The 14,896-nt window shown below is 39.6% G+C and overlaps 1 protein-coding gene across 1 annotated transcript in view; it reads left to right on the top strand.

Moving 5' to 3' along the window:
- The window catches only part of TBX4 (T-box transcription factor 4), a 319,287-nt gene that overhangs the window by 291,042 nt on the left and 13,349 nt on the right, over positions 1-14,896 (top strand). Inside the window, exon 7 of the mRNA XM_075334174.1 lies at positions 13,137-13,225. Coding sequence (XP_075190289.1) covers positions 13,137-13,225 — 89 coding nt within the window. The remainder of the gene's footprint in view (positions 1-13,136; positions 13,226-14,896) is intronic.

Genomic DNA, 14,896 nt, shown 5'->3' with positions numbered 1-14,896 from the left:
TTTATAAACTCATTGTTATATCTACTGGTTGGGAACTTTTTCAAACGTAACCCCCTGGGGATCATACCTTTTTCAATGTAGATCATAAGCGAGGTTGAGTCCCAGCAGGTTTTAAGTTCCTTCACCATATTCCGCTCTAAATCCAACATATGTTCCTGAAAGGCATCCTTTTCAGCCATCGGTATTTTTTCAGCCACGTTAAACATTTGTGCACCTTTGGAGAGACGACTGGAATAGTCCTTTGTCCACAAAAATACCCACCATAGGTTCCGTCATGATGAAAAGATGTTATATCAATGTCCAAATTAGATTAATGGAGTATTCTCCTGTCTTTACAGATTATTGTATACTACAATCTGTATTTTACTATGATTTTATTCACCCATTTCTGTTTGTCAGATCTTCCGTAACCACTAGTTCTGGAGTTGTCCTGAACAATTGTTCAGGTGTTATACATTATGGTATACGGGCGGATCTTACAAAAGGAAACCGACAACGAACTACTATGAGAACATGATTAAGACCTGAGCGTCGAAATGCGTTGTTCTGCACGGTTCCCTATGATGTTAATTGACCTGCTGGATTTTAATATTATTCCCAAATAAAAGATGGACTTTTAATATTTATGTCCAGCGCTGGATTTTTCTTTTATTATACTACTGGTGGCCGCACCACTCCGAGCGCAGGACTTGACAATACTACAGCGGGTCTGATTGATGAGCTTGATTTCTTTTCCTGTATGCAAAACCGGGATGGTCGCAAAGTACTTTGTCTGCAACTTGCTTTAACATTTTACAGCTTTGGCGGCCATATTCTTGACGTCACATTTGGACCCTTTGTGGTAACCCTATCTTGGTAAACTTTTAGTATGTTCTTCCCTACATGTAATACTACCAAAAAAAACAATAAAACGCTTTCTTGGAATTTGTTCAGGGTAAAGGTTTTTATTTTCGTATTTTGACTGGACTATTTCTTTATGATGACACTCAACAGCCTACCATCCATAGATTTTGTGGGTTGCTTGATCTGTATACGATCAACATTGCGTGCAGCAGCCACCGTAGCCTCCCAGACACTGTTCCGAGAGGTGTACTGTTTTCCCTCCCTGTAGATCTTACATTTTATGAGGGACCACAGGTTCTCTTTGGGGTTCAGATAAGGTGAACAAGGGGGCCATGTCAATATTTTTTCATCTTTTAGACCTTTACTGGCCAGCCATGTAGTGGAGTAGTTGGATGCATGTGATGGAGCATTGTCCTGCATGAAAATCATGTTTTTCTTGAACAATACCGACTTCTTCCTGCACCACTGCTTGAAGAAGTTGTCTTCCAGAAATTGGCAGTAGGTCTGGGAGTTGAGCTTCACTCGATCCTCAAACCGAAAAGGACCCACAAGTTCATCTTTGATGATACTGTCCCATAACAGTACCCCACTTCCACCTTGCTGGCGTCTGAGTCAGAGTGGAGCTCTCTGCCCTTTACTGATTCAGCCTCTGGCCCATCCATCTGGCCCATCAAGAGTCATTCTCATTTCAAGAGTCCATAAAACCTTTGAAAAATCATTCTTAAGATATTTCTTGGCCCAGTCTTGATGTTTTATCTTATGTTTCTTGTTCAAAGGAGGTCGTTTTTCAGCCTTCCATACCTTGGCCATGTCTCTGAGTATGCACACCTTGTGCTTTTTGATACTCCAGTAATGTTGCAGCTCTAAAATATGGCCCAACTGGTGGCAAATGGCATCTTGGCAGCTTCACGCTTGATTTTCCTCAGATCATGGGCAGTTATTTTGTGCCTTTTTTGCCCAATACTGTTCTTGAGACCCTGTTGGCTATTTGCCATGAAACGCTTTCAGTGATCACGCTTCAAAAGTTTGGCAATTTCAAGACTGTTGCATCCCTCTGCAAGACATCCCATAATTTTGGACTTTTCAGAGCCCATCAAATCTCTCTTCTGACCCATTGTGTCAAAGGAAAGGAAGTTGCCTAATAATTAAGCACACCTTATATAGGGTGTTGATGTCATTACACCAGACCCCTCCTCATTACAGAGATGCACATCACCTGATTTACTTAATTGGTAGTTGGCTCTCAAGCCTATACAGCTTGGAGTAGGACAACATGTATAAAAATTATCATGTGATCAAAATACTTATTTGCCTAATAATTCTGCACAGAGTGTATATTATTTTATTTTATTTAGGCTGCTTTGAAATAATGTTGATTTTTCTTAATTAAAAAATAACAACTTTCAGTGCAAAACCATTCCAAAATTGTCCCTTATGGGAGATTGCCTAGTGGTTCTGCAACCCTTAAAGCCTCATATGTCATTCAAACATAGCAGCAAATCTAATAATGATGAGAAAATCTTGGCCATAAATCTAAGGTGAAAAGTAATTACAGCACATGTATTTATTGAGAAGTTATGAAGATGGTGGCCATAAAACTTCAGGTTTACAGCTGTGTCAAATCCAAGTGCATATTTAGGAAAGTGAGTTGGTGCCTAGTGTTTATGGAATCAAATGCTATGCCATCCAGAAGAACAGAGCAGATGCTGCACTACTCTCCCTACAAAACATAAATCTGCTGACATCTCTTTAGCTGTGCCACGTTCCACAGCCTAATCTGACACCATTTTTCAATTTAAATGCATACCAGTAATGATTTGTGACCCACATAATCTCAGTGACATCTGTTGTATATAACAGCAAATATTGCTTCACTTGTCTATAGGTTCCTTTAAACAGTACCTCAGTAATTCTATTGAGAATAATTTTTACTCTGAAACTTTCTGCAAATGCAGTAACATATAAGTTACACTCAGTTTATTTTATTTTTTGTGACCACAGCTGATAAGTATGGTAAATAGATTATTTTCTTCTTTACAGTCTTGTAGCTAGAGTCAGGTGGGCCCTAATACAAAATTTGGACCCGGGCCCCCAGCTGCATGTTTGCCAGATGTATGGGCCTTTTCAGCATATCAGATCTTGCAAAGACAGACATGTTCACACACCTCCCATGTAACAGTGTCCTCCTTCCTATAACAATGTGTCCCATTGTATGCCCTTTTCCAGGAATAATGATTACCATCCTTGCCCCTTCCAGTAATAATAGTAATAATATCCTCAACCCTGTTATGTCTCCATTATAGGCTCCTTTCTGGCATAATGTCTCCCTTTTCTGGTATAATGTCCTCCATCCTGTGCTCTTCCTGGCATAATGTCTCCCTTTGCTGATATAATGTCCTCCATTCTGGGCCCCTTCCTGATATATCTCCCTTTCTTGGTATAATGTCCCCCATTCTGGGCTCTTTCCATTAATTTATGTCCCTCATCCTGACATAATGTCCCCCTTGCTAGGCCTCTTCCAGTAATATACATCCCATATCGAGGTATAATGTCCTTCATCCTGGGCTTCTTCTTGTAACAATATCCCTGTTCTGTGGATCTTCTCCAAAAAATGTACAAAAAAATACCCTTTCTGTCATAACATGACTAACAAGGTTCCACCCAACACCAAGCAACCCCTGTTGAGTGCCACTACACACAGGGTAGACTTAAACAATGGGGAACCCTGCTGCTAGTGATGGGGGGAGAGGATACCTCCTGAACTCACCTCTGGTGTTACCTGAGCTCCTTAGCGTCTCTATACGGGTTCTTTCACCCCGTCAACGAACAGGATACCTAATGCCCTCACTAGCCCTGTACAAATCATCACTAGTAAGATGACTGGCAAGAGACCCTTGTCTAACCGCTGCACTAATATAACATAAGGAAAGGTAGCTAAACAAGGGAAACAACAAAAGGATATAATACGAAACTTCATCACTGCAGCCAGACACCAAGGCTGCAGTCATGGACGCTTCCGCCAACAGGACTACAAAAATGAAGGGCTCTAGCATCAGCTACCTTCCTCCTTCAGGGTTAGTGTCAGATTGTGAATGCCATATTACCAGCCCCATCTGGTGGTTCATGACACTGTTTAAAGGTGATGGGTGTCGTCACAACCAGATGCACATGAAGATAGGTAATCACAAGCTGCTGGCAAGAAAAACTGGCTTTAACCCTTGCACCACCAAAAGAAAGGAACACAATTTACTTTCTAGAGTCTCACAAGGCAAAGGGAGACTCTGGCCCAAACCTGTCACAAGTCTCCTAATTACGGAACATGCCTGTGACACTTTTCCTCTCCCAATATGTGGCATCCTCTTCTGTAGCTTGCACATAAGCTGACAAGTGACTTCAGTGTGCAAGTGACAGGCAGTGCATAACATCACTGCCATACACTACCAGTGTCTTCCACGCCGACATCAGCAGCCGAACCCTGATTGGCCAGCAGCTTATATTGCAGTGCAGGGACCCGGCGGGTCTCTGCTCCACAAGACACTTCAGCTGAATGTGCATCCTCAGATGCACATCCAGCTGAAATAGCTCATGGGGTTGACAGGCCCCCCTTTCACATGGACCCGATCGCTGTGGCACTCTCTGCGAATGCGATCATTACGCCCCTGCATTTTTACACATGCTTATTATTAGAATTGATCAAATCAATTACATAAAATTTTGGGGATTTCACGGGACCTGGAGGATTCAAATAATTTGTGATTCACAGTTTACAAATTGATAAAAAATGTCTTGAAATAGAAAAGCACCAGCTCCAGCACCTGCACCAGCAACGCTGTTATCCTTGCTTCTAAACAGGGAGGTGTTCCTATACAGGTGAGCTGGTTAAAACCCTTTCTTCACTATTACTGTTAAAAAGGTCAGCCATCATTTTACACAATAGTTGGTAATTTTGGCATTTGTCATGTTAGTTAAAGATTTAAGCCCTTCACCCGTTTCATTCGTTTTTCATTTTCATTTTCTCCTCCCCTTCTTCCAAGAGCCATAACATTTTTATTTTTCAGCATTGCTCTGATCAGCAAAAATACACTATTCCTGTGAGTGCCAGTGCTCTGTCGGCTTTCACAGGAAGTGAGTCATGGTAGTGTCAGGGGCCATCAGCTGACCCCGCGCTACAAATGACAACACCATGGTGCCCCATGATCGCGTCATGGGGCTGCCAATGGTGGTGGGGAACGGTGCAATCTGCACTGCAGCAATTGTGCTGTCTGATTTTGACAGCACAATCTAAGTCGTTAGCAGGCGTGAGTGGATCTCTGATCCACCTACGCCTGTTAGCTGGCCAGCAGACATGTGCAGGGATTACCTTGGGCTCACCGCCACAGCCCTCGGTAACTGTAGGGACACGTATATATACACGTCCAAGGTCAAGAAGGGCTAAATATTATATTATTTTTATTAATAAAGTGTAGAAAATTGACAGAGAGAAGGCCCACTTGGTCTTGGGCATTACATGACAAATTTTGCCATAATGCCCTGTAGCTATCACATCACATGGATAAGATTTCTCATAAAAGCTAAAGGCCCAGTCACACACAACGACTTACCAGCGATCCCGACAACGGTACGACCTGATAAGGATCGCTGGTAAGTCGCTGGAAGGTTGCTGGTGAGATGTCACACACTAACGATGCAGTAACGATCAGCGACCTGTATAATGATCTCGGCGGGCGTTGGGACCATGTTAGAAGGTCGTTGGTAGGCGTCAAACACAGCGATGCATCCTGCCCAGCAGGACATCACCTTTGAAGAAAATGGTCCAGACCATTCGGCAACGACTAGCGATCTCACAGCAGGGGCCTGATCGCGAATAGGTGTCACACATAATGAGCTCGCTGGCGCTATCATTGCTGCGTCACAGAAACTGTGACTCAGCAACGATCTCATTAGCGATCTCGTTGTGTGTGACATGGCTTTAAGTCACTCTTTAAATATTTGATAGTGCTAATGCTTGCGTCCAATTAGTACTGTGGTCCCTGTATGGTTTGCTATCTGATTTTGTCTGTTATCAACAATTCCCATAATCTCCCTACCATTGTTAAGAACACACTTGGAGTTGTAGTTTCATGCGATACAATTATATATGCTGAGTGCAGATCTGACATTGCAATTAATCATTGTACTATGCTTGGTCTTGTATTCATACACCAATTACAGTCCTGGATCTGTAGCCTTATACTGATTTGGTCTGAGTGATGTAGTCATGTATTGATGGTGGTACTGATAATGTAGTCATGTACTGATTGTGGTTCTATTGACGTAGTCCTGTGCATGCTCGGGATGGTTCTAGTAATGTATTCATGTACTGATGATATTTCTTATGTTCTATTTATATGCTGATGATGGTGCTGTTTGTGTACTTATAGTGGTCCTGCTGATGTAGTCCTATCTACTTATAGTGGTCCGGTTGATCTAATCATCTACTGAGTGTGGTCCTAGTGATGTAATTGTGTACTAACTGTGGTTCTGGTCATGCAGATTATGCAAACAATTATGTGTTAACTCCTTCATTGCCCTACAATTTTCTGTTTTCTGTTTTTGTTTTTTCCTCCCGTTCTTCCAAGATGCATAACTTTTATATTTTTACATCAACATAGCCAAGTGAGGGCTGTTTTTTGAGAGACGAGTTTTGAATGGCATCATTCATTCTGCCACATATTGTACTGGAAAATGGGAAAAAAAATCCAAGTGCAGTGAAATTGCAAAAAATGTTCAATTCCAAAAATTTTTTTTTCATTTACCATGTTCACTATATGGTAAAACTGACCAGACAAAGTGACTCCCCAGGTCAGTATGAGTTTGTCGATAGTAAACATGTATAGTTTTACTTTTATGTAAGTGGTGAAAAAAAAAAATCAGAAATTTGTAAAAAAAAAAAAAAAAGAATTCCGCTTTAGTCGTTATTTTCGAGACCTGTAGCGTTTTAATTTTTCGGGATCTGGGGCTCAGTAATGGTTTGTGTTTTATGCCTTGAGATGACATTTTTAATTATACCATATTTCAATAGATGCAATTTTTTGATCATCTGTTATTGCATTTTATTGCATTGTTGCCTCAGCTAAAAAAAATCAGAAATTTGTAAAAAAAAAAAAAAGAATTCCGCTTTAGTCGTTATTTTCGAGACCTGTAGCGTTTTAATTTTTCGGGATCTGGGGCTCAGTAATGGTTTGTGTTTTATGCCTTGAGATGACATTTTTAATTATACCATATTTCAATAGATGCAATTTTTTGATCATCTGTTATTGCATTTTATTGCATTGTTGCCTCAGCTAAAAAAATGTAATTTTGGCATTTTGATTTTTTTTTCGCTATGCCCTTTACTGATCAGATTAATAAATTTTATATTTTGATAGATCGGGCAGTTCTGAACTTGGCAATACTAAATATGTGTATTTTTTTTAATGATTTTATTTTCAATGGGACAAATAGGGGGTGTTTTGAACTTTTGTGTTTTCTTATTTTTTCATATTTTTTAAAACTTTTTTTTTACTTTTTACTGATTTTACTAATCTTTTTAAGGCACTTGAAACCTGCACTGTCTGATTGCTTCTGTTGTTCCGAGCAATGCTTCAGCATCCCTTGGAACAGCAGACATTCTGATCTCCTGGCCCCTGGGTGTCATGACTACCAACTGACAACCCATGAGGGCATCACAGAGCTGTCGATAGTGGCGGGGAGTGAGTTAAATCAGATCAGCCAACATGTGCGGGGGAAAAATTACAGACAGGTATGTCTAAGGTCGTGAAGGGGTTAAATATGCAAATAAAATTTGTACCTCAAAATTTAAAAAATTCCTTCTATAGCACCGCTATAGTTTAACAGGTAGTTTAACAGGTAAATCAATACTTTGCCCTTGAAGTGGTTTTCCCATGAACAATATTTTAAAGTTAATTTTGATCAATAGAAAAAATGTCTTCATTTGAACATACTAAAAAGAAAATCAGAGTAGCTATATTTTAGCATTTTATCTAGAAAAAATGCTATTTAAAAACAAAGAGCAAAAAGTCACGAGTAGAGATGAGCGAGCCCGTAGAAGTTCGGCTTTGCCTGGTTCAGCTGGAGTTTAGATAAAGTTCAGTTCGGTACCTGTACTTGACCTGAACCCCAATGGAAGTCAATGATTGGGCAGTTCGGCTCTCCGCCCACATACAGTCAGCTATAAACAGAGCACTTCCAGGGGAGGGAGGGCATTTTTTTTCTAGACACTCTATATCTGAAAACGTTGTTTTTACCCACAGTGAGAGCCATTCAGAGACTGCATGTGGTTTACACTGGGCTGAGCGCCGAGAATACCCAAGCACAACGATGCTCAACCAAATGGTCAACATACGTACAGCATCCAAACTCTGAACTCATACAGTGATTTTTTTAAAAGTCCATGATACGTTGATACAAACCCCAAACTTTACAGTTTAGATTTGGTCATCTCTAGTAATGAGCTCAAAAATTATACCAAGCAAAATTGCAGTTCATTGCTCAAATGACAAACCCTGATACCCCTAAAAGAGTAATAATTGTTAGAATTTGTCAACACAGAAAGAAAAACCTTTTTTTTTAATCAAAATTTATTGTAAGAAAATAATAAAATCTAAATAAACAATACATATTTGGTGTCACTGAGTCCATAATAAACTAAATAATAAAAGGAGCATGCTATTTATCTAACCCAGTAAACACCATTAAAAAAAAACAAGAATGGCGATTTTATGATAATTCTTCTCAAGTAATTGAATAAAAAAGATCTAAAGTGTAATTAACTTGACAATGGTACCCATAAAAACTTTAGTTTGTCAAGCAAAAAATAGCTTGACCAAAAAAACTACAACTCTAACAATATGGCAACACATAAAAACATTCTAAATTTAGCATCATCATGCCTGTGATGACTAAAACTATAAAATAAGTATCCTGCTATTTATCCCACCCAGTGAACACCATAAAAACAATGTTACAATCGCGGCTTTTATATCACAATGTCTCATAAAAGATGGAATAAAATTTGAACAAATAGTCTAAAAGACACCAGAGTGGAACAGATTAAAACTAAAAATGATCCTTGCAAGAAAAGTCCTCAGACAGCTCCATGAACATAAAAATAAACAGGTTACAATCTCTCAAAATCTAAGTAAAAAAAATTGTTTTTGATTTTTGGATAAACTATTTGTACATAATAAAACAGAAAAAAAACTGTTAAGTTGATATCTTTTTAACTGTGCTGACCCACAGAATAAAGGTAATACGTCACTTATGCTACACACTCAATGTAAAAAAAATAAATCTGAGAATAAATATTCCAATTTTAAGTTTTTGCCACCTGTGCATATTCATTTCTTGAAGACACTTTGGGGGTCAAAATGGTTGCTACCTACATCAATTCATAAATCTCTTTAGTTTCCTTTGTACTAATACCTAATGGGCTCTGCACAAGCAATTTGGCAACAAGAAACCTTTCTAGCAAAATTTTCTCTTCAAATGATCTTCCTTCCCTCCTGATCCTTGTGGTGTGCCCAAAAGGTATTACACAACAATATACAGGGTATTTCTTTACCCAGAAAAAATTGAGTAATAAAACACAGGGTACATTTTTTCTAATTACCTCTTGTAGAAATAAAAAATGTTGCGATTAGTGATGAGCGAGCATTACCATGCTCGTATGATCGGTACTCATGACACGCAGTCGGACGCTCAGGCGGGCCGACTAGAGTACAGAGTAAAATGGAAGTCAATAGGAAACTCAAGAATTTTTGGGGAAGTTCTTGTGGAAAAATGTTTGAGTTCCTCATTGACTTCCGTTATATTTGGTACACGAGTCGATCCCGTCCGAGCACCCGAGCATTGTAGTACTTGCTCATCCCTAGTTGCGGTATATCTACAATATTATGTCAAACAATATTTCATTTTCATTGGCCAATTGTTGTAGAAATCTATAACACAACTGTGGGGTAAAATCTTCCCAACACACCTAGACAAACTACTTTAGGGCTGTAAATTACAAAAAAGGCCCTTCTGGAGGACTTTCCCTGTATTTATACTATTTATACCACAGTGGGTTCTGCAAATGTCAAATGAAAAACAGAAACATTTACACCCCAAAAGCCAAATGGTGCTCTTTCCCTTCTGATCCGTGCCATTCTCTTAAAGGGAATTTGTCAGCAGGTTTTTGCTATGTAATCTGATGACAGCATGTTGTAAAAGCTAACTACAGGTTACAGCCATGTGTCTCTTATCACAAAGTGTGTTTTTGTTGACAGGAAATGTTAGTTTAGGCTTCAGTAGCTTTATCATTAGTCGGATCGAGGAGCACGGGACCTCAAATCTGACTTCGCTCCCCCCTTGCCCCCTCTATATTTAGCAGCTTCTCTAAATAGAAATGTAAACTGAAAGCCGGGTGTGGGCAGGGGCAGCTTTTTAAGCTCTGCTGCTTTGTTAAAACGATAACCTTTGATTGTGTCAGAATGGCTGCCCCAGTAATCTAAGTGATATATCATTGGATTCAGGATCTCTTTGCCTACATCATTCTGCTCTCAAATGAGGGAGTAGAAAGCTTCTGACAGATTCCCTTTAAACAGTAGTCTTTGTGTAGAGATGAGCGGACCCATGGAAGTTCGTGTAAGCTGGGTTCCGAAGGACTTTAGTTAAAAGTTCAGTTCAGGAGCCGGACTTGACTCCAAAACCCATATAGGTTAATGGGGACCTGAACTTATGTGCTGTAAGATGACTTGGTACTAGTAAGTGTTAGAGGCCTGCAAAAGGAAGCAAAATGGGGGCAATTGCCCTGTAAACAAATTTGAATAGGGAATAAAAAATGATGTGAGGTTCCCCTTTTTTTTTATAACCAACACAGGTAAAGCAGACAGCTGTGGGCTGTGATGGCTCATGGTTATTTGGCTCTAACCAGCCTAAAAGTAGCAGCCAGCAGCTGTCCCAGAAGTGGTGCATCCATTTGCCTAACCCTTCCCAGTTACTTTGGTGCAGGGGCAATCAGAGTAGTACTTTTGGGATGTCAGCTATGAGTTGACAGCTGGCATCAAGCCCAGGAGTAAGTAATGGGGAGGCATCTATGAGACACACCCACATCACTAACCAAGTAAATATAGAGTTAAAAACACACAGACACTGGGAAAAAAAATATTTGCATAAAGACTCTCCCACACTAATTTGTTTACAAATTTATTAATTAAAAAGAAATCCTGGAAGTTCTGAAGTAATCCAAAGGAATAATGTCCAACGGCATCCTCTGATTCCTATTGAGCTTTGTTTTGATAATAGACACCTATCCATTACTGACCACTGAGCTTGATGCTAGCAACAATTCCCAGCTGAAATCAACCCCAATAATATTACCCCCAAATGCTAACACACCAAAGCAAGTAGGAAGAGCTGGGCAAAGCGTCAGAATTAGTGTACTTAATGGATGCACCACTTCTGGGGCGGCTGCAGGCTGCTCTTTTTTAGGGCCAAATAGCCATGAGCCTTCCCAGCCTGATAATACCAGCCCCTAGCTGTCTGCTTTATCTTGGCTTGTTATCAAAAATAAGCAGGCTCCCATGCCATTTTTTTAATTATTTAAATAAATCATTTTAAAAAATGGCATGGGATCCCCTCTATCTATCATAGACTTGAATGGGTGCGAGAGAAAGAGCATGCTGCGATTGTTTTCTCGGTCCGATTGGGGCCAAGAAAATAATCGCTCATGGGTGCTGACACATAGGCTAATATTGGTCCGAGTGGAATGCGATGTTTTATCGCATTCCACTCGGTACGATTTTCATGCCGTGTGTCTTAGGCCTTATTGTTTCACAAAATGTCACATGCCACTTTTGAATTTCTTAGCATAGAAATAGATTTTTGATCTTTTCATTTCTGATGATTTCATAAAGATATAGAACATGTAAAGAGACAGGCCTAAGGCTCTGTGCGCACTAGACCTTTTTACCCGCGGATTTACCCGCGGATTTGCCGCGGAAATTTCTTGAGAAATGTCTGCAATCTTTGTGCAGACATTTCCCGGCAATTTCTATGAAAAAAAAAATAGCTGTGCGCACTTGTGCGGATTTTTCTCAAGAAATTTCCTTGAGAAGAATTTCTCGAGAAAATTTCTTGAGAAAATGAACATGTCCATTATTTCCGCAGGTACCCTGCGGATTTCGGCAGTACAGCCTGCAAAAATCCGCAGAGAACCACCCGCGGGAAAATCGCGGCTATTCCGCGGCTATTCCGCGGCTAATCCGCGGCAAATCCGCATGCGGATTTGGTGCGGATTTTTTCCGGAGGTCCGGAAATCTTTCACTCCCAGAAGTTTCTCAAGAAATTTTCTTGAGAAACTTCACATTTCTAGTGCGCACATAGCCTAAGTGTTATATATGGGCTCTGCACATGTTAAACTTTTATTTTAAGTTAGTGTAGTATATTTAATTCTGTGTTCGGGTCACACATTTAGCCATTAATATCAATTTTTATGCATTTTTTTTATAAATAATTCACTTTGAGACAAAATTGCATTAAGGTGTATGGATATTTAAAGTGCTGAGAAGTGTTTTGACAAAGTACCATCTGTCTGAGCTTCAGAAAATGTATAGGTATGGGATTTAAAATCAATTTATTTGGTAATTTTGCAATTTAATTTTTATTCTTTGTACATGGCAAACGTGTGAAACTTGTCCTGGCTACCAGAGGCAAATAATGTCAAAACAGCTCTCGCAGCAAAAGGATTAAAAAAATACAAATACCAATTATAGTGAATATAGTGTATGCTTAGCTTTAGGAGGTGTGAGTGCATATGAAAATATTATAGGTCTATTCAAACTTACTAATAAAACTGTTCCCATCTGCTGCCTCTATATTGGTCTCATATTTGTATGTATCTTCCAAAGATTAAGTCATTGCTTTCCTTTAGAGCAAATATGAGAAATCCTAACATATACCTTATTTTTTTTATTTTGGTGATTATACCATTATGTTCCATTTAGTCTATCTAGTCCGGTCACATTTTCCTTCATCAGCAGAAATTTTGTAGAAAGGAGACCTGTAGTCTATGAGGAAGGATACACAAAATGTGATAGAGGAGAACCTGTAAAACTTAAAAAAAAAATAGTAAGTAACACAAAATCGAATCTCCAAGGCAATTATTAAAATAAAGGAAAAATGGACAAACTTTAAATTTGACTTCATAAAAATGGATATTTTATATAATGTTCATTTCTGTGGATCAATAGTTTTTTTTTGTTTCTATTTTTTAGATTACACAGTTGAAAATTGAAAATAATCCCTTTGCCAAAGGTTTTAGAGGAAGTGATGACAGTGACTTGCGAGTAGCTCGTCTGCAAAGGTATCAACCCTAGACTACAGTACCTAATCATCCATATATTAGTACATTTATGCAGTTTATGCAAATAATGAAAAAGGTTGTCCACTACTATTTTTACATTGATGGCCTATCCTTAAGGCCGCTTTACACGCTACGATAGATCTAATGATGTCGTCTGGGTCACGTCGTTAGTGACGCACATCCGGCCTCGTTTGACATATTGTACCGTGTAACACAAATGAGCGACTGTGCATGAGCAAAAATACTCACCTTATCGTTACTCGACATGTCGCTCATTTTCAAAAAATCAAACGTCCTTCTGTGCTTCGGTTGTTCATCGTTCCCGAGGCAGCACGCGTCGCTCCGTGTGACACCCCGGGAATGATGAACTGCAGCTTACCTGCGGCCGCCGACAATGCAGAAGGAAGGAGGTGGGCGGGATGTTTACGTCCCGCTCATCTCCGCCCCTCGGCTTCTATTGGCCGGCCGCTGTGTGACGTCTCTGTGACGCCGAACGTCCCTCCCCCTTCAGGAACAGGATGTTCGCCGCCCACAGCGAGGTCATTCAGGAGGTAAGTACGTGTGACGGGGGTTACCGAGTTTGTGCGACACGGGCAACAAATTGCCCGTATTGCACAAACGATGGGGGCGGGTGCGATCGCACATGAGAACGCACAATAAATTGATACGTGTAAAGTGGCCTTTAGGGTAAGTCATCAATGTCTGATCTGCTGGGGTCTGATACCTGTCACCTCTGCCAATCAGCTGTTTTATGCGCTGGTGGTAGCAGCAGGCAGCCGGAATGCTCAGTTCTGGAGCTGCATTGACTTCTGATAGCGGCCAAAGCCAGGTAATGGGAAGCGAATCTGCAGCACCAGGCTGTGCCCGCTATCAGTTGACGGAGCATCTCCAGAACTGAACATTTCTGGCTGCCTGCTGCTGGCGCTGGCACCGAGAGCAGTTGATCAATCAGACAATGATGACCTATCCTAAGTTTAGGCCATTAATGTAAGAGTAGTGGACAACCGCTTTAACGAAACTTTGCATGCAGTTTAGGTTATTTATATTCTATCGTTTTATGTGTACAGCTCCTATACAGACATATATTACTCCATGAAATAAATTAAATAAATCCTACACTGTTATTTGAAGATTTGCAATATTTCTGCTTTATTCATAAAATTCATTATAGACTTGTGCTTTTTAACCGGAAGACTTTAATCATAGTATAAATTGTGTTTCTTTGTAGAATATATTGTAACCATTGTGACACATAGGTCTGAAAATTAACTTTAGTCTCAATGGTAACTTTTTCTTTTAATTACAGTAAGACTAGTTTGAAAGTTGAATCATTTTTTATTCTTGCCTACATCGGAGCAATAAATGCAAATAGTTACAAAGGTGGTCATAACCTTTAAGTGATATCCATAAGGAAGAATACAATAGACGAATATTAACTGAATGCAGATGTAATGTGCAGTAATTTGTTGACTGGCTGACAAAAATTATGAGAAAACTCTTGGAATCCAATATGTTTGCTCATTTGTTTTTCCACCAAAACCAGCCAATAAAGGACCGTCAGCTGAATATTCCAACATATATCAGATTTAATCATATCATTTTTTCTTTTATTGAGAGGTTTTATTTTACAATGAAGGCCATAAAGTATAACATAATATCAACATCTTTTAA

Source organism: Anomaloglossus baeobatrachus, chromosome 2, assembly GCF_048569485.1.
Source record: "Anomaloglossus baeobatrachus isolate aAnoBae1 chromosome 2, aAnoBae1.hap1, whole genome shotgun sequence".
NCBI classification, from domain to species: domain Eukaryota; kingdom Metazoa; phylum Chordata; class Amphibia; order Anura; family Aromobatidae; genus Anomaloglossus; species Anomaloglossus baeobatrachus.
The sequence above is the reverse complement of the archived record's forward strand: the minus strand, read 5'-3'. Positions and strand labels throughout refer to the sequence as shown.